General features: G+C 45.8%; 1 protein-coding gene and 1 long non-coding RNA gene across 3 annotated transcripts; one reads left to right on the top strand and one right to left on the bottom strand.

Moving 5' to 3' along the window:
* Positions 1 to 925: 925 nt before the first annotated feature.
* Positions 926 to 9,731, top strand: LOC133500971 (uncharacterized). Of its 2 annotated transcripts, none has more exons than XR_009795057.1 (3): positions 926 to 1,001; positions 8,871 to 9,001; positions 9,416 to 9,731. It is a non-coding gene; the product is annotated as an uncharacterized LOC133500971 (long non-coding RNA). The 2 variants fall into 2 exon arrangements; XR_009795058.1 differs by lacking the exon at positions 926 to 1,001 and adding an exon at positions 3,659 to 4,895.
* On the bottom strand, positions 1,019 to 19,176 carry ntd5 (ntl-dependent gene 5). The gene is made up of 8 exons (XM_061820296.1): positions 19,093 to 19,176; positions 17,215 to 17,349; positions 14,438 to 14,629; positions 9,724 to 9,850; positions 8,786 to 8,862; positions 3,285 to 3,467; positions 2,803 to 3,000; positions 1,019 to 2,697 (listed from the first exon to the last, which is right to left on the bottom strand). The coding sequence occupies exons 1-8, from the start codon at positions 19,163 to 19,165 to the stop codon at positions 2,606 to 2,608; spliced, it is 1,077 nt and encodes a 358-aa protein (XP_061676280.1). The 5' UTR covers positions 19,166 to 19,176; the 3' UTR covers positions 1,019 to 2,605.
* Between the last annotated feature and the right edge of the window lie 1,045 nt (positions 19,177 to 20,221).

Raw genomic sequence — 20,221 nt, 5'->3', positions numbered from 1 at the left:
ATGGATTCACACCCCCTGCACTGTATATGCATGAATTATGTGCTGAAGGTCCATGGCTGAGTTAGTCAGGCACGTGTCAAACTGGTGATGCAGGAATTCCTCGTTTATCCCAAACTTGCGTTCCAGACCATGCCTGTGATAGACGAAATACACAAAGTAGTGATCAAATATTGACTTTATTATTAGCTATAAAGCTTCACCTACTGTATGGAGTTTCCGTGTTCTTCCCGTGGCTGTGAGTACTCCGAGTTCCTCTCCCATCCGCAAAACGTAAACAGTATGTCAATTGTATACGTTATAATATGTTAATAACATTTAAGTGCCTATAGGTGTTAATGTGACTGCGAATGGTTATTTGTTTTGTGCCTTGTCATTGGCTGAGGACCAGTTCAGGCTGTATCCCAGCCTCTCGCCCAAAAGTAGCTGGGATGGGCACCAGCACACCCGTGACCCTAGTGAGGATAGGCGGGTCAAAAAACAGATGGATGGATGGATGGATGGATATGGCTGTTGTTGTGCTCATTGTCCTCCCATCTTTCCCACTAGTCGCTCAACCCCTCAATTCTCTTTTCCAAGTTTCGAGCACAGAATCCCAGCACAGTGGTGCAGACCTGGTAACTATTAGGCTCCGCTGGCTATTTAATTGGTGTACCTCGCCTCTGGGTCACGCGGGACCCTAACGAGGAGATGTACGATAGGAAATGGATGGACTAACTTTGATCAGTCAAGAGAAAATGGCGCGGACCTTTGATGAATATGCAATGCAGTGCAAAAGTTTAGTTGTCCTTTTGTTTATAAAATACTCTATTTACCATGTTGTATCGAGTATAATATACAGTATTAAAATGAAAAGGGACAAAGTACAGAAATAAACTAGTCACTGCCATATTTGTGTGTTTCATGTGTGCCTTTTAGGGGCGTGGCCTAGTGAGCGGCAGTCATCAGTCGAGTCATCTTTGTGTGAGGGTCTGAGCGTGAGCTGTGGCCTACAGCAGATATTTGTGAGTTTTGTATTTTTGTGTTTGATTGGTTGTACTGTTTTGTAAATGACTGAAAGGGCATCGGTGCCCTGACTGAGCCACGCAAATAATTTGGATTGAATTAGAATCAATATTTTTTATGCTCGCACACAAGGCCTCGGTGAGTTTACGTCGCAGCTTCAAAAGATTCCCGCTCCTCCGTCAGAAAAAAAGGAGCTAAATCCGTAAGTTTATTTCAAAGGACTACAATCAATTAAAAAAAATGAAAAATTACAAGCCTCGAAACTTGATGCGTCAGGAAGAACAAAGATCACATAATTACAAGCTAGCTGGCATTAGCATGTGCTCGGTGGACACCTCTTTAAATACGCACAACACGCAATGTTCGATGATCATCTCCAGGATTTGCCACTCGCTTTATGATTAAACGAGCCCGGCCGCAAATAACAAATCCACAAGTAATGGACCTTTCCGACCCGTACAATAATAGCCAATCAGATAGCCGCATTGTCTTAACGCCTGGCTTGACACGCCCCTGCCGCCATGTTGTCCCACAAGCAATGCTGGTTGTCAGTAGCGTGCGCTTGGAAAAGTTACGAAGAAAATGGTCCTCAAATGAGCTTGGGGAACGTGCAATTCTGATGAAAGATATCCTGCTAGGTTGCAAGGGGCCCGGTTGAATCATTTTTCAAAGCCTAAAACACACTTGAGGAAGTGTCTACGATGGATTAAGGCTCGAAGAAGAGCGCACGTACAACTAATTGTGAAAAATATCAACAAACACAAGGCTGTATGTTCGAAGGTAAGTGAAGGAGAAGTATCTTCAAAATGAAGTTTGTGAGGCGTCAAACTTTTTTTGCACCGATCGCCAACGTTTAGCTGTAACTCTGACATTGCGTCCTGCTCCGTCCAAAATCTTAATTCCGTGTACATCTCCTTGCGTGAAATAGTCGAGACCTCTCTGTAGAACTCTCTTGGACGAGTCTGGCGCATTTGGCAAAAAACATACCGCAATATTATCTGCAATACGCGATAGAGAATCAACTTCAAATATGTTGTGTTCAATCGCCATTTTGTAAGCTTTTGGGACATGGCTAAGAGGGCGGAGCTTAAGATTGCCATTCGGAAAGGTCCATTGACGCCCGCTTCAAAGCAAAATCAAGATGCGGGCCACTCGTATCTCAAGGCAACATCTGTGGTGGGGGGGGGGGTCTGCCGTCTCTGTCCCCTTCCTGTCTATAGTTTGATTTACAAGAAACCGCAGCACAACCAATCAGAGATAGAAGGCGGGACTTACAAAGTAGCGATCGTTTGTTACACAATCACAGCCGCGTTCCGTCTTATCAGTTGGAAGTTGAAAGGTGGCCCGAAACGGCAGATTTTTTTTTTTTTTTTTTTTTCCCCACAGTTCCTTTTTATCATTTACTACTCTTGTGCCATAATGACTTGTTGAATTCAGTCAATATGACACAAGGGGATTTTTAGAGAATGGATCAAAGGAGGGCAGACGGTCTGAGCAGGGTTCGAACCAAGCATGAGGGGTTGGTGGGGGCGGGGGCACAAATCAGGCAGTGGGGCCTGCTGAACCACAGCAACAGGAGGCACTGATTGAGGGCGCAACAGGGTCAGAAGGTCTCCGCTTCGTCGGCGCCGTCGCACGCTTCAATCTCGGACACCAGCCGGTGAGGGAAGAGTTTATACTGCAGCCAAGTGGGCTCTGCAAATCAAAGAGAGGCTCATAAATATTGCAGCAGCCTCCGACTTGTCAACAACCAACTCCCGCGCGCGACGCGGGGAAATGGAAGGACGAGGGACGGCCTACCGAGGTAGCAGGCGGGCGGCTGCAGCTCGCCGTTCCAGCACGTCTGCGCGGCCCTGAAGCTGCACGGCTTGCGAGGGTGTTTGCAGAAGAACGTGACGTTCTTTCCGTGAGGGACCATGGCGTCTGTGATGTCAAAAGGCCAACGCTTCACGCCGTCAATCATCACGCGGCTTCTCTCGGCGGGGATGAGGCAGCGAGCTGGGGACGGGGGAGAGTTGCGCATTTGTTACACGCGTGTAGATATACAGCCGCCTGCCACAACGTTAGGTACGATCTCGGGAGGAGGACAGAAATGTAATGGCCACGTTTGATTGGCGCCGTCGCTCTAACGGTTACCGCGACGCTGCCAATGAAAAGTGGAAAGTTCCTTCACAACGTGCCGCCGTGAAGCCATTTTTGATCCGCTCCCCGTACGTGCCGGTGTACCTAATATTGTGGCCCTTACAACGGCATCGTCTCATCCCACGGGGCGCGTCGCTCACCCCTGCAGTACGGGGGCGCCGCGCTCCAGCTGCCGTCGCCCAGACAGGTGACCTTCTGGGGTCCGTCCAGGCGGAAGTTCTTCTTGCAGAGGTAATGGATGTCGAAGCCCACCTCGTACTCCGTCTTCTGGACGGCCACCACGTAGCCCTGCGCCACCTCGCGGGGGGGCTCGCAGTAGACTTCTGAGACATGAAGAAGAAAGATCCGATTCATTAGCGGAGGCCTTCTCTACCGGAATAAACACAATCACAAGCATTGACTTACATTTGTGACCAATATTGGAATATTTCATCCAATATTACTCAATTTGCTTCATTCATTCGCGTTTTTCTTGGCTTGAATGAAAAAGTTTGATTTGATTATGGTGAAAACAATGAATACAATAGTTTACGACAATGCCTATATGATTCACAAATACAATAATAAAGTAATAACAATTAAATAGCGTGTAAAGAATTAAAAGTTTCATAATTTATTCCCCCTTTCAGTGTGTCCACCTTGGCCACCAGGGGGCAGTATAACGCAGTCATACTACATATACATGAAAGAGACAATCCCAACTGCTCAGAAAGTTGGGATTCACTGATCTAAAAAAAAAATAATTGAAAAAAAGAAAGCCAGAATAGCTCATTGGCCATGAAAGCTTCTGTCGCCAAAAGCAGATATCCGCCATCTTGATACTCCCAAAACAACCAAGCCACCTGTGCAGCGACAGTTTGGTGCCTGCGAGAAAACATTCCACAGGTAAGTTAGAAAGATTTACTTTGACACTGTTAAAGTTTGTTTGTAAAGGTTTTTTTAAATTTTCTGATGAGCTTAATTCACCTGAACAAAGTTTTGTTTACAGTTGTTGTCGTTCACTTTTCACTCTCTGCTTCACCTTTATAGGCCAACGGTTTTTCACGAAAAAGCGATGTAAATAATTTCCCAAACGTCATTAGGGGATAAGCAATAAAACACATTTTCTGTGAAATTTTTTGATGAATTTCATAATACAGAACTCTGCGAATTGTATTTGATTTTTAAATGCGGGGAAACAAGTTTAAATTTTGTGTCTGAAATGGGACGTCGCAGAGACAACAAATGAACAATACGTTTAGCATGTATTTTCCCATTGTGTGTCCTTATTTCCCAAAATATATCTAACTGGTTGATTTAAAATGTAATGTTTTTATGACAAAAAAATACTTATTGTTTTGCTATGTTATGATGATAGTGCTTCACAGCGTATTTTGGTAAAAGTGAACATGTCACGGAAATCGGGGCCTGGGTAATATGCAAGGTTTCTTGGTAGTCACGGTGTTATATGTCTTTCCTTTCCACTTAGCCTTTTTTCGCTTACCAAGTCGAATTAAAAATCCTTCATGTTACCAGAACTGACAAAATCTCAAAGCTCACACGGCCAGTTTTAATTCTACACCCCAAATTTAAGAAAAACTCCCACATAATCCAATCCGTGAACCATGTCTCCCGCACGTTTTGGGAGTACCAAGATGGCGGCCAACTCGCTTCAACCAATCGGCACATCGCTAGATATTTATGCGCGCTCCAGTCTTTTTTTTTTTTTTTTAGATCAGTTGTTTTCCACAAAGATGAACAAATATACGCCCGTGAGTACAGTTTTACTGTCTCGCGACATGTGTTGCTACGTCTGTGTTCAAATATCTTTTGCTTAAAGGGTTACAACACCGCAATATTTGTGCTACCCATTAGCCTGCCTGTAGCTTTTTGCTGCGTGCGTTAGCGTTAAGCTAGTGGGCTTAACCCGGGTGCAAAGTTAGGATGTTGTTTTAAATAACAACGCGTAATTGTCTTTCTTTAACATGTAGCATGAAGGCGAAGTTCAACTTGGAGTGGGAATGAACATCTTTATTTTTGAAGAAGTCGGCACAAAAAACACGTAGTGCTTGTATTGCCAATTTTTGCTCGCAAGTCAAAGCAAAAAAAAACAGTGATAGCTCATATCTTAAAAAATAATATGTTGAGAACTGGTACCAATTGATTTAAAACATTGCCTATTTTGAAAGTCTTCTTTTCATTTAGGTATCAATATTTTTTTCAATATTTACTGAAACTTTTTTTTTTCATTTTACCGTTTGGAAATAATACCTTCTTCTTCTTCTTCTTCTTTTCCTTTCGGCTTGTCCCGTTAGGGGTCGCCACAGCGTGTCATCTTTTGCCATCTTAGCCTATCTCCTGCATCTTCCTCTCTAACCCCAACTGCCCTCATGTCTTCCCTCACCACATCCATAAACCTTCTCTTTGGTCTTCCTCTCGCTCTTTTGCCTGGGAGCGCCATCCTCATCACCCTTCTACCAATATACTCACTCTCTCGCCTCTGAACATGTCCAAACCATCGAAGTCTGCTCTCTCGAATCTTGTCTCCAAAACATCCAGCTTTGGCTGTCCCTCGAATGAGCTCATTTCTAATCCTATCCAACCTGGTCACTCCGAGCGAGAACCTCAACATCTTCATTTCTGCCACCTCCAGTTCTGCTTCCTGTTGTTTCTTCAGTCCCACCGTCTCTAATCCGTACATCATGGCCGGCCTCACCACTGTTTTGTAAACTTTGCCCTTCATCCTAGCAGACACTCTTCTGTCACATAACACACCAGAAACCTTTCGCCAGCTGTTCCAACCTGCTTGGACCCGTTTCTTCACTTCCTGACCACCCTCTCCATTGCTCTGTATTGTTGACCCCAAGTATTTGAAGTCGTCCACCCTCGCTATCTCTTCTCCCTGTAGCCTCACTCTTCCCCCTCTACTTTTCTCATTCACGCACATATATTCTGTTTTACTTCGGCTAATCTTCATTCCTCTCCTTTCCAGTGCATGTCTCCATCTTTCCAATTGTTCCTCTGCATGCTCCCTGCTTTCACTGCATATGACAATATCATCTGCGAACATCATGGTCCAAGGGGATTCCAGTCTAACCTCATCTGTCAGCCTATCCATTACCACTGCAAATAGGAAGGGGCTCAGAGCTGATCCCTGATGCAGTCCCACCTCCACCTTAAATTCCTCTGTCACACCTAAGGCACACCTCACCATTGTTCTGCTACCATCATACATGTCCTGTACTATTTTAACATACTTCTCTGCCACACCAGACTTACGCATGCAGTACCACAGTTCCTCTCTTGGTACTCTGTCATAGGCTTTCTCTAGATCCACAAAGACACAATGTAGCTCCTTCTGACCTTCTCTGTACTTTTCCACGAGCATCCTCAAGGCAAATAATGCATCTGTGGTACTCTTTCTAGGCATGAAACCATACTGTTGCTCGCAGATACTTACTTCTGTCCTGAGTCTAGCCTCCACTACTCTTTCCCATAACTTCATTGTGTGGCTCATCAACTTTATTCCTCTATAGTTCCCACAGCTCTGAACATCCCCTTTGTTCTTAAAAATGGGAACTAGAACACTTTTCCTCCATTCTTCAGGCATCTTTTCGCCCGCTAGTATTCTGTTGAATAAGTTGGTCAAAAACTCCACAGCCATCTCTCCAAATTGCTTCCATACCTCTACCGGTATGTCATCAGGACCAACTGCCTTTCCATTTTTCATCCTTTGTAGTGCCTTTCTGACTTCCCCCTTAGTAATCATTTCCACTTCCTGGTCCTTCACTCTTGCCTCTTCAACTCTTCCTTCTCTCTCATTTTCTTCATTCATCAACTTCTCAAAGTATTCTTTCCATCTATTTAGTACACTACCGGCACCAGTCAACACATTTCCATCTCTATCCTTAATCACCCTTACCTGCTGCACATCCTTCCCATCTCTATCCCTCTGTCTGGCCAACCTGTAGAGATCCTTTTCTCCTTCTTTCGTGTCCAACCTGGTGTACATGTCTTCATATGCCTCTTGTTTAGCCTTTGCCACCTCTACCTTTGCCCTACGTCGCATCTCGATGTACTCCTTTCGCCTCTCCTCAGTCCTCTCAGTATCCCACTTCTTCTTCGCTACTCTCTTTCCTTGTATGACTCCCTGTATTTTGGGGTTCCACCACCAAGTCTCCTTCATCCCTTTCCTACCAGATGACACACCAAGTACTCTCCTGCCTGTCTCTCTGATCACCTTGGCTGTCGTCGTCCAGTCTTCCGGGAGCTTCGGTTGTCCATCGAGAGCCTGTCTCACCTCTTTCCGGAAGGCCGCACGACATTCTTCCTTTCTCAGCTTCCACCACATGGTTCTCTGCTCTACCTTTGTCTTCTTAATCTTCCTACCCACCACCAGAGTCATCCTACACACTACCATCCTATGCTGTCGAGCTACACTCTCCCCTACCACTACTTTACAGTCAGTAACCTCCTTCAGATTACATCGTCTGCACAAAATATAATCTACCTGCGTGGTTCTACCTCCGCTCTTGTAGGTCACTATATGTTCCTCCCTCTTCTGGAAATAAGTGTTCACTACAGCCATCTCCATCCTTTTTGCAAAGTCCACCACCATCTGCCCTTCAAAGTTCCTTTCATGGATGCCGTACTTACCCATCACTTCTTCATCGCCCCTGTTTCCTTTACCAATATGTCCATTACAATCTGCACCAATCACAACTCTCTCGCTGTCTGGGATGCTCAGAACTACTTCATCTAGTTCCTTCCAGAATTTCTCTTTCAACTCTAGGTCACATCCTACCTGTGGTGCATAGCCGCTAACCACATTATACATAACACCCTCAATTTCAAATTTTAGTCTCATCACTCGATCTGATACTCTTTTCACCTCCAAGACATTCTTAGCCAGCTCTTCCTTTAAAATAACCCCTACTCCATTTCTCTTCCCTTCTACTCCGTGGTAGAATAATTTAAACCCTGCTCCCAAACTTCTAGCCTTACTACCTTTCCACCTGCTCTCTTGGATGCACAGAATATCAACCTTTCTCCTAATCATCATGTCAACCAACTCCTGTGCTTTTCCTGTCATAGTCCCAACATTCAAAGTCCCTACACTCAGTTGTAGGCTCTGTGCATTCCTCTTTTTCTTCTGACGCTGGATCCGGTTTCCTCCTCTTCTTTGTCTTCGACCCACAGTAGCTGAATTTCCACCGACGCCCTGCAGGTTAGCAGTGCCGGGGGCGGGCGTTGTTAACCCGGGCCACGACCGATCCGGTATGGGATTCTTTAGATGAACGCTCATATTTGTTTGGCACAGTTTTTACGCCGGATGCCCTTCCTGACGCAACCCTCTGCATTTATCCGGGCTTGGGACCGGCCTACAGATTGCACTGGTTTGTGCCCCCATAGGGCTGCATTTGGAAATAATACCTAATTGTCTATTTTAATAATGAGCAGTGCCATATTTAGCCACTAGATAGCAGTAAAGCACTACAAGACTGAGGTCTGGAAGGCCACTTCTTCAATTATGTTGACAAAAAAAAAATCTCACTTTGAAGATTCTGTCATCTGATGAGATACATTGTGTGTGGAGGGGGGGGGTAAATAAAGGTGAAAATAAAACAAACATTGCAGGCGTGGGCATGGAGCGCTCACTTACTTTTACAGATGGGGTGCGGATACTGCCAGGTTCGATTCTCCTGACAGAAATTCTCACTGCTTCCCACAATGTCGGCCCTGCACAGGAAAAGAGAGCGGCGGGCAGATGGCCCGTGAGCGACACGTCGCAGTATAGACGGAGAAAGATGCTACTCTGCACGGAGGGAAACAGATAAAACGCTGAAAAGAGAGAGAGAGAGGAGAGGGGGAAAAAAAGGTGTGAATGACTCCGTTTGCTTTGCTTCCTTCTCGTTTGTGTCTGGCTCGCGACTCCACTCATCTTGCTCCTGCTGATGAGTCAGCGTGAAAGGGAGTCCATTCAAATAAGAGCGCGCATGTAATCATGACCTATTTAGCTCAATGGAGCGAGAGAATGAGCTGGCCCACACCTCCAAGCAAGACTGAGTGATTGCCATAAGTATAATAAATAAAACTACCAAAAAAAAAAAAAAAATAGGGGGGTTGATTTCCACCAACTGGCCCAGTGGTTTTTCAGCTTTTGACAGCGAGTACGGCCTCAAACAAATTTGTAGCTTTCTGACAAGTATCATTATAAACAACATTCAAAACATAATGTTTTAATAGTTTTATAAAATTACACTAATCCAAATGTTTTTTTTTTTTTTTTTAGGTTACTCTGTTCTCTGGTTCTGGGAGCTCCAGAGCGGTCGCAGGTGCTGGGTCGGCTTACTCGGTCGGCCTTGGGCCGGCTCCTGATGCCCTGCCATTCATCAGATATGAATCCCCTCGCTACCCAAATGCATCACCCCCTCCCCCCTCCCCCTTCTTACTCTTATTCTTCACGCTCTGTCACTTCCTCGACATCCACCTCCGTAGCACTTCAGGTTCACACGCAGCTGCAGGGTCCACACGCTCACAGGCTAGTCGCCGCCCCTCAACCCTCTGCCACGACCCACCCCCACACCTGAGCTCACTCACCCTGACAAGCAGCTGTAGCGGATGGCCGTCCCCACGGCGCCGTCGCCCTCGATGGCGAAGGTGCTCGTCACCTCCCGGGGAAGGGGGCAGGTCGGGGAGGACGCAGTAGGGTCGGGGAGTCCGGCTTCTGCGGGAAGCACATCCATCGAGGCGCTCGTTTAAGAACCACAACCGTCCCTCGTTTATCACACAAGGATGATGAATGATTTAGTTAAACCTCCAAATTGGCCTCACAGTTTTGAGATCCCGGGTTCGATCTCGCACCCACCTGTGTGGAGTTTGCATGTTCTCGCTGTGCCTGCGTGGGTTTTCTCCGGGCACTCCGGTTTCCCCCCACATCCCAAAAACATGCAACATTAATTTGGACACTCTAAATTGCCCCTAGGTGTGATTGTGAGTGCGGCTGTTTGTCTCCATGTGCCCTGTGATTGTTTGGCGACCAATTCAGAGTATACCCCGTCTCCTGCCCGTTGACAGCTGGGATAGGCTCCAGCACTCTCCGTGACCCTCGTGAGGATAAGTGGTAAAGAAATTGGATGGATGGATGGACATTTCATCATCATTCCTGTCGTTGTCATGTCGTAGAAAATTAAAAATTTTGTACTGTGAACTGAACTTGTTCCTTTCAGGAACGATGAACTCAACTTTGGACTATTTTAGCTAAGAAAATGAACTTTCCCAGCACTGCTTGCTTGGAAAATATAATCTTCACCCTCCGACATGAACAACCTGAAAGTGAGATGCAAAATGTATAAATTTACCACACAATAAAAAAAAAATGGAAGGTCAGAGACATATTGTGCAGTGCAAAATATGTTTTGACTTTAGTGCCGAAACACTCAACAGGCTTCGGATGTCGATGACGCTGAAGGACTTCGAGTGCGCACGACGGACAAGAACCGAGGTCAGGGGTCGCGCGGTAATGGAGGGTTTTGTTCTATTTCATCTGCTGTCGCCGTTCTTAGGTAATGCGTTAGAGCACCTTCTCTAACAGCGCCGTCGTTGTATAACAGCTCGGCGGTGAAAACGTTTCGAGTGCAAATAAAAATATCAAGCGCCTGTGCAGCTTGCTAAGGGGGGGCCACCATCAAACGCCTGGTGGTGGGGGGGGGGCATCTTTTGCTGTAAGAATGCAAAGGCACCTATGGGTGAGGGTGGTTGGCTGTGGATGAGAGCCCAGAGCTCGGTTCGCTGCTGCCTCCCTCCCACACATGCTGCGGCACCAAAGTGCAACGGAGCAGGTGAATAATCGCAGTCATCTTTCAAGCAACATTAGGCGTCGACCGCTCCAATCAAAAGCACACAATCAAGTTAGCCGTGGCGCAAGCACGGTGCTCACATGATGTACTTTAAGTAGGTCGGAGGTCGCAAAAAGTACCCACACATATTGCAGGAGTTGACATGCAATTTGCTTTTTCAGTTTATATAGAATTGTCATGTTGCATCCATTTTTGCCGATTATCCTCACGAGGGTCGCCGGGAGTGCTGAAGCCAATCCCAGCTGTCAACGAGCTGGAGGCGGAGTTCACCCTGAATTGGTTGCCAGCCAATCGCAGGGAGCATAGAGACAAACAGCCGCACTCACAATCACACCTTGGGGCAATTTAGAGTGTCCAATTAATGTTGCACGTTTTTGGGATGTGGGAGGAAACCGGAGTGCCCGGAGAAAACCCACGCAGGCACGGAAACTCCACACAGGCGAGTTTGGGATTGAACCCAGTACCTCCGAACTGTGAGACAACGCTTTACCAGCTGCTCCACATGTTTTTTTGGGGTAATTTTGTACTCCATAATTTGCCCACATTTTATTCCACAAAAACCAGAAGCGACGTGCCACGTGTTCAACTCAAAGAATCAAAATCAAATTGAATCGCAACGCAAAGAATCAAAGTTGAATCCCGTTGCGAGGTTCCTAAAGGATCCCCACCCCTGCTAACAAAGCATTTGTGCTTGGTTACTTCCCACCGCTGCATATCGTGAGCATGTTTGTCAAACTACCCCCCCAAAAACCGCCCCCGGCCTCACAGCCGCTTTTGGCTGCCATTGTCGAGCGAGCCCTGATCAGAGGCCTCTCGCATGGAAAAGGATGAGAGGGAGAAAAAAAGATGAGAGGAGAACTCAGAAGAGAAAGGCCTCAAGCAGCATGACCAGCACAGCTCTCTCTCTCTCTCTCTCTCTTTCTTTCTGTCTCTCTCTTTCTGACTCTGTGGACTATGATGGGCCGCCCACACGCACACACACACACACACACATGCGCTCTCTACAATGCGCACACATCCACACTCACATCTCTGTGTGCCACTTTGACAGTGATCGGCCGCCCACAGCCTCTCAGCAGGCAGGAAGGCGCTCCAACTTCCACGCACACACACAACACGCAAGCAGTTGCAAAGCGGCGCTCTCGCACGTTTTAAAAACCCACCTACTACCTTCTGGCCGTCTCTCAGCAGCGCGGCCACTCAACGGCACACAGAGCCGACAATGGCATCCTCATTTCACATTACACGGCCTTCCGGTGGCTCGAAAAGATCTCCCGAGCGTGCACGTTCAGAATGCAACCAACCTTTAAAGCGCGTTTTCTTCTTTTTTTCGTTTGTTTTCGAGGGGTTTTGTTTTGTTTATTTATTTATTTATTTATATATATATTTTTTTTCAAGACGAGCTGGCACGCCGGCACGAGAAGCAAGTATAAAGTCTTTGTAGGCGTTTGTGCAGCGAGTAAGCGCACGTGACGAGTGGGATTTGATTTGTGAATTCAACGTTAACATGCGTTACGTATTTTGAACAACATTCATTCAAGCCGACGTGGTGCGGGAGTGATTAGTAGGCCTGCCTCGCAGTCTAGGGGCTCCGGGCTCGAATCTGTGATTTAGGGGGTTTTGCTTAGGTTGTTTTTTTTTTCATACTTCCTCCTAAAAACATGCATCTTAGGTTGATTGAGGACTCAAAATTGTCAGTACTTGTGCGTTGGCGACCAGTCCAGGGTGTACCTGGACCGCAAGGATAGGCTCCAGCTCCAACTGCCTATTGTCTTCTTTTCACAGCATTAATCTTGGCTCAAGTCCCAGGTACCAAATACTCTTGTATAAAATCCATCCATCCATTTTCTTCGCCGCTTATCCTTACGAGGGTCGCGAGGAGTGCTGGAGCCTATGCCAGCTGTCGAGGGGCAGGAGGCGGGCTACACCCTGAACTGGTTGCCAGCCAACTGCAGGGCATATAGAGACAAACAGCCGCACTCACAATCACACCTAGGGACAATTTAGAGGGTCCAATTAATGTTGCATGTTTTGGGGAGGTGGGAGGAAACCGGAGTGCCCGGAGGAAACCCACGCAGGCACGGGGAGAACATGCAAACTACACACAGGCGGGGCCAGGATCGGACCCGGGTCCTCACAACTGTGAGGCCAATACTTTACCAGCTGCTCCACCACGGTGCCACTATTGTATAAAATGTGTAATATTTTCTCAAACTAGGTAGATGCGATAAACGCACGACCTCACAATTATGATGCAGTGCCCGTCTCCACCAAAGCAAATTACAAACCGCAGTAATCAAAACATTATTACATGACTCCATCTGGGACGTCAATCAAAAGTGAGAAGTAATATCGTTCAATCAAAATATGACACCGCTCTTGTATTTGTAATCTTTATTAGATTGTGCAAGGGTACGTGTTTATAATGAATGTGCAAGGCTAACTCCAAAATATTCTTCCAGCGGGGCAGCGGTGGTCGCCATGGCGACGAGGAACCCAGTCAAATACAATGGCATTCATTCCGGAGTGTTTGTCTGGCTATTTTCAAGCTACCTTGAGCTTTTGGACACATGCTGGCGTCTCCTTATTGAAAGCTGATTTTGGGTTCTTTTCAATGATCCATCCATTTTCTTTGCCGCTTATCCTCACTAGGGTCACGGGGCATCCTGGAGCCTATCCCAGCTGTCAACGGGCAGGAGGCAGGCTACACAATGAACTGGTTGCCATCCAATCGCAGGGCACATAGAGACAGACAACAGCTGCACTCACAATCACACCTCGGGGCAATTTTAGAGTTAATGTTAATGTCAATTAATGTTGCATGTTTTTGGGATGTGGGAGGAAACCAGAGTGCCTGGAGAAAATCCATGCAAGCACAGGGAGAACATGCAAACTCCACACATGCGGGGCCGGGATTGAACCCGGGTCCTCAGAACTGTGAGGCTAACGCTTTACCATCTGATCCACCGAGCTGCCTAAATCTATGATGATTTGACTAAAATTTAGAAGATTTAAACAATCTCTCTAAATGATTCATGGTTTAGCATCAAATCAGTTTTGGATTAATTTCAATATTGCTAAGTGGTCCGGCAATTTTCGTAACAAGATTGTATCAAGTGTCGTGCTGATGTGTTAGTTGTGTACCTTTAAGGGGCGTGGCCTAGAATTAAATGGTGACATCAGAAGCTAAAGTTAGGTTGACTGGTTAGTCAGAGTGTGAGCATCTCGGCGTGAGTTGTGGTCTAGAGCAGTTCCCTGCAAGTTTTCTGGTTTTGTATTTGGTGGCTCTCCTTTCCAATGTCACAGTACCTTGATCGCCCCATTTTTGTGGGGGGGGGGGTCATCTTTTACTGTAACTCGAAAAATTCCTATGTCGGGGCACTCGTCAAGGTAACACGACATTTCATAAAGCTCTTACCATGTGCTGTGAAATGACAGCACGAGCCTTCACCCACCTGTGCAGACTGGATCATCTCCGCTCCACTGACGGTCGCCTTGACAACGGCGAATGGCGGCATCCAGGCCGCTGGGTAACGAAAACCCCGGCTTGCATCGCAGCTCCAGCAGGGCGGAGAAGGAGGGCGTGGGAGAGAGGAGGCGAGCCACGGCGTCTTCCCTGGTGGGCAGCGGCCAGGGACACGTACGGCCTGAGGGTGTGGGGGGTGGGGGGGGGGCAGACAGTCGTGGGTGGCGAGGTCTTCTCCAGCAGAAGCAGCAACATGAAATTACGACCTAAATCGCCGCTATCTAAATCGAGGTCTGGGGGCCGAATATGGCCCACCACATCTATTTATGCGGCTCGCAAAAGACAAATCATACGCGGCGACTTCATGTTCTTTGCTAAAATGGCAAAATTGTCATCTTCACTTTTAATAACACTGAGATATTGCAAACATGTTTTTGTTGCCAATATCCTGTTTAAATGTCATTTTGATTTAAAACTTTTTTGCTGGCTTCTGATTTCAAAACTTGTTACTGTGCAGTATGAGGCAATCATACATTTACTGGATGTGATTTCACAGTCATAAGAGCGTGCAGTGGGAAACCAACATGTGGCCCGATCTGAAAATTTGGGTATGTGTGAGATTGTTTGATTTGAAGTGTGTTGGGTTAGCAAATGTAATCATTAACGCACATTGTTATTAGAGATCTGGCCACTATTGTTTTTATATTGGGAAAATGTGGGCAGAGCGTACATTGTGAGGGGCCAAAACATAGGCTGAAAAATGACCCCAAAAAGCAGTAATCACACATATTTTCAACAATCACATTATTGAAAAAAAACGTTCATACACACCCAAAGAATTCAAGAAACTCTCACAAAGCCTCTCACAAACAACGACAAAACATATACACATATCACATTAAAAAAAAAAAAAAACTCACACGCAACAAAGAAACTGTCATTTTTAAAAAATCATATTCAGCAAAGAACTTTCACACTGCACAAAAAAAAAAATACATTTACAATCACACAAAATGTCTCACAGTCAATAAAGAACTTCTGGGTACCAAAATAATTCACACACACACACACCAAAAAACGCTCAATTCAGACCAAAAAAAGGCAGACTTCTTTTTCTTGTTTTCCTTTTGGCTTGTCCCGTTTAGGGGTCGCCGCAGCGTGTTATCTTTTTCCATCAAAGCCTATCTCGTGCATCTTCTTCTCGAACACCCACTGTCCTCATGTCCTCCCTCACCACATCCATCAACATTTTCTTTGGTCTTCCTCTCGATCTTTTGCCTGCCAGCTCCATCCTCAGCACCCTTCCACCAATATACTCATACTATACATGTTCAAACCACCGAAGTCTGCTCTCTCTAACCTTGTCTCCAAAACCTCCAACTTTGGCTGTCCCTCTAATGAGTTCGTTTCTAATCATATCCAACCTGCTCTCAACATCTTCATTTCTGCTCCCTCCAGTTGTGCTTCATGTTGTCTCTTCAGTGCCACCATCTCTAATCCGTACATCATGCCCACTGTTTTCTAGACCTTGCCCTTCATCCTCGCGGAGACTCTTCTGTCACATAGAACACCAGACACCTCCCGCCAGCTGTTCCAACCCGCTTGGACCCGTTTCTTCACTTCCTTTCACACTCACCATTGCTATGGATTGTGGACCCCAAGTATTTGAAGTCGTCCACCCTCTCTATCGCTTCTCCCTGGAGCCTCACTCTTCCCCCTCCATCCCTCTCGTTCACGCACATATATTCTGTTTTACTTCAGCTAATCTTCATTCCTCTCCTTTCCAGTGCGTGCCTCCATCTTTCTAATTGTTCCAACACCTGCTCCCTGCTTTCACTGCATATCACAATATCATCTGCGAACATCATGGTTCAAGGGGATTCCAGTCTAACCTCATCTCTCAGCCTATCCATTACCACAGCGAACAGGAAGGGGCTCATAGCGGATCCCTAATGCAGCCCCACCTCCACCTTCAATTTTTCTGTTACTCCTACGGCACCTCTCATTGCTGTTCTGATGCCCTCATACATGTCCTGTACTTTTCTAACAGTTTTCTCCACCACACCAGACTAATAGAGCTAAAAACCTCTCATAGAAAATATCATACACAAGAACTTTATGTGCCTAAAATCTCTCACACTTGCATCTGAAATACTAATACACACCAAAACACTCCTCCTCCATTGACAAAAATATTTTATATTCACCAAAAAACACCCAGAAAATTTTCACCAAAAATGCATAATACATAAGACAAAAGTCCCATTCCCCAACAATCCTCGGAATAAAACAAAGAACCCTCCTGCAGGTATTTTTTTCTGTTTTTTTTTTTTTTTTTTTTTTAATGGGAAAGTCAACAATTCCATGTGTGTAAGAAAGCTCAAAAGCGTAAACAGAAGCCAACTCAAATCTCGACTGTTGATTGGCTCGTGTCATTGAGTCCTTTTTTGGAGATTTTTGAGTGCTCGTGACAGTCGTTGCTGTGCGTGTGTTTGTATGTGTGTGAAGGTTAAAAGTTATTTTAGGCCTTTATTACTCGTCACAGTCTACCGTATGCCTCTGCACTTCTGAATCCTTCAGTCACTTCATTACGCTGCCTCCTGACGTCGTAGGCTTTGGATTCCTTTCCTCGGCCACGCTTTTCTCACGCCATCATTCTGATACAAGAGGACGACTGCCGCAAATGTGTTGACACAGCTGTGAGTAAACACAATGATGGCCGGGGTTGGACTCACACACAGACACACACAGACACAAATGATCTACCTGGAGCTACGCAGCTGAGACCACAGTGTCCATCGCACAGACACTGACGCTTGTTGCCGCAGTCTTGGTCGGCTTTGCAGGGACGGGGGCACGTCCTCCTTCTCTCGTGCCCCACCAGTCTTTGCGGGCACGACTCTGTTGGGTAACGCACACAAACACACACTCACGCGCTGTTACGTTTCCTGGCATTTGGCCCTTTGTTTTTCCACTCTGCATTCACCCCCCCCCCCGCCCTCCTCCCTCCCTCCCTGCCGACCCCCCTTGTAAAAACAGCAAACATCTAAAGGGCCACAATAAGATTTTGTTGGCCTGTTCTGTTTTGTGTTGTTCTTGACAACAGGGCAAATCCAGTGTGGGTGGGCTTGGAAAAATATTTGCCACCCAGGTTGCCTTTTGAGCATTTAGATCGAGGGTGGGCAAAGTGCGGCCTGGGAGCCACCGGAAGGTGACGTCATCGAGAGAGAGCGGTCAAATTTGTTGGAATAACTTTGCCTGTTTCATTGGTTTTAATCTAGAAATAGCTACAGTCAATGTACTAATTATTTTGTTGCGTATCCTGTATTTATGTAGTTAAATCTTTGGATATTTGTTTTGGGAAATTACAATTCAATAGGCGGCATGGTGGTGCAGCTGTAAAGCGTTGGCCTCACAGTTCTCAGGACTCGGTTCCAATCCCAGCCCTGCCTCGCACACAAGATCCTGGTACCCAAAAATATGAAGGTTAATCATTTTCTCTGGTTCATTTGATTCAAAATGTAACTTAATGAGTCTTTTTTAAAATTTCATCTATTAAATTTGATATGTGTCTGTGATTTCTGGCTTCCATTCATTAATTTAAGATGTTTTTTAATTTGTAGTTGATTTTTTTCCAAAGTAATAATTTTAAGGAATTATTTTATGACTAATATTTTTTTTTTTGCCAAAATGTATTAATGGTGGCACCGTGGCTCAGCTGTTAAAGCGTTGGCCTCACAGTTCTGAGGTCCTGGGTTCAATCCCAGCCCCGACTGTGTGGAGTTTGCACGTTCTCCCCGTGTCTGTGTGGGTTTTGTCTGGGCACATCCCAAAAACGTGCATAAATTTGACACTCTAAATTGCCCATAGGTGTGACTGTGATTGACTGTCGTCTGTCTTGATATGCCCTGTGATTGGCTGGCAACCACTTCAGGGTGTACCCCGCCTCCTGCCCGTTGACAGCTGGCTCCAGGGCTCCACGCGACCCTCATGAGGATAAGCGGCTCAGAAAATGGATGGCTGGAGATATACACTGAATATCAAATCCATCACGTTCCCAAAGCACAAATTCTCGTTTTTTAGCAGCCTGCCAACTTCCCTACCGACCAACACAACACTGGAGGAGGAAGAGGGCAGCACGCATGGGATCGCAGTACTGTAATTCCAAAAATGAAAACGCGTGTACTCTATACCCAACACGTGGAAACACTTTTTTTTTCCTTTAAAGCAAAGCACACGTGTTGCGCTCACATGTTCATCATGGAGACATACTGCAAATGCAGTAGGTGCATACACTGCACAGTCCTTATTTATAAGTAGCCCATTGCAAATATAATACAATTAAGGATAGTTTGCAGAAAATATGGCATCATATCTAGATAGATGTTGTAGTTATCTTTAAATTGCAATATATTATGCTCAAGCAAATCTCAATTAACGTATTTTAAAACATTACAAAAAGTTGAAAAAAACATAAAGAATAAAGATGTGATTAAAACAGTACATTTACAATTACACTAAAGAAAATATTTAGTGTTGTTAATTTGTCTAAACTTCCTCCATCCAGCATATCAGTGTTTCATTTTTTTGCTACCACGCTATTCAGCAAACGCAAGTGCAAATGTGATGCATGTCTCACTGTACCTGTACTCGTCTGGGGGGTCACGGTCCCGTTCAGGGCCCACATCAGGGACAGGAGCAGCAGTGCACGGTCCATCCTTGAAGCCAGGCCTGTGACCATCTGAGGGTGGGATATGCCCACACACGGCCTTTGGAAGGGACGGGGGGGGGGGGGTGGTCTTGTGGGGTGCGGGAGGTGGGGAAGCGTGGGAGGGGTCGATGGGGGTCATCAACACGAAGAGGAGGGATGTTTTGGACGGGAGGGAGAGATTGCAACACATTTGCTCGACAGTAAGCAGGATAAAAAGCGAAAATTCCAGTCAGAAGGACCTTTCACCCATTTATGGGGGGACGGGGGGGGAGAGACAGCAATTAAAAATTCAATTAAATTCAGTGAAAGTTAAGTAATGCAATTCAATTACATTGAATATATAATAATTTTTGTCAGAAAAATAGAATCACATGAAAATGTACTTTTTCTAAATTCAATCCATTCGCTCGAGGGCTTGTCCTCACGGAGGCCGGGACACGCACAGCCAACGTCAGTGCCCGAAAAAAACGGACACACCGCAATGACAGCCATGGACGTGTAACAGATTCTGACGATATGTTGCCGTTGAACAAAATCAAGCTACTGACATTTCAGCTCTAAAATGTATTATTTTAAAATCTTTATCTAAATAACCAGTGGTCGGTGATGCATTTAGGATGAAGGGCCTTCGCTGAGCAGCCCCCCGGCCTCCGTTGACAAATCTACTTCAATAGGGGGAAAAAAAAAAAAAAAAAAGTCAGATCAGCAACTGCTGATGTGGGTGCATTTCAAGTTCACGCAGCACCAAACAAAGAACCCCCCCACCCCTCCCGGGCCATCAAGGAGTGTATTTCTATTGCGAAAAACTCACACGCAATCTAAAATTGGCTGATTAGAAGGCTGAGTGTCTAATAACGCTCGGAAAGCATTCGCCACGTTAACTTGTGAACAAACCAGATCATTTCAAGCCCAATTTATCTTCCATTACAGTATTCGACTCAAAATCTCAACGCTACAGTACAAAAATGAGTGGAAACTCGGCAGCCACCACATACATGATGGAATGATGACAAAAGTCTGTTGGAAATGAATCAGCGTAATTTCCGGCCTATAAGCCGTGAC

This window comes from Syngnathoides biaculeatus, chromosome 5 (genome assembly GCF_019802595.1).
Source record: "Syngnathoides biaculeatus isolate LvHL_M chromosome 5, ASM1980259v1, whole genome shotgun sequence".
Lineage (NCBI taxonomy): Eukaryota > Metazoa > Chordata > Actinopteri > Syngnathiformes > Syngnathidae > Syngnathoides > Syngnathoides biaculeatus.
Note: the sequence above shows the minus strand (reverse complement) of the source record. Positions and strands in the feature narration are given on the sequence as shown.

What these genes read in the sequence shown, in the direction of transcription:
- ntd5 (XM_061820296.1), bottom strand. Translation starts at nt 19,165, where the DNA reads ATGGACCGTGCACTGCTGCTCCTGTCCCTGATGTGGGCCCTGAACGGG. An exon ending in CGCTACAGCTGCTTGTCAGG is followed by an intron (nt 8,863 to 9,723) that starts GTGAGTGAGCTC and finishes TTTCCTGTGCAG; the next exon opens with GGCCGACATTGTGGGAAGCA. An exon ending in GCCGCCCGCCTGCTACCTCG is followed by an intron (nt 2,698 to 2,802) that starts GTAGGCCGTCCC and finishes TTTGATTTGCAG; the next exon opens with AGCCCACTTGGCTGCAGTAT.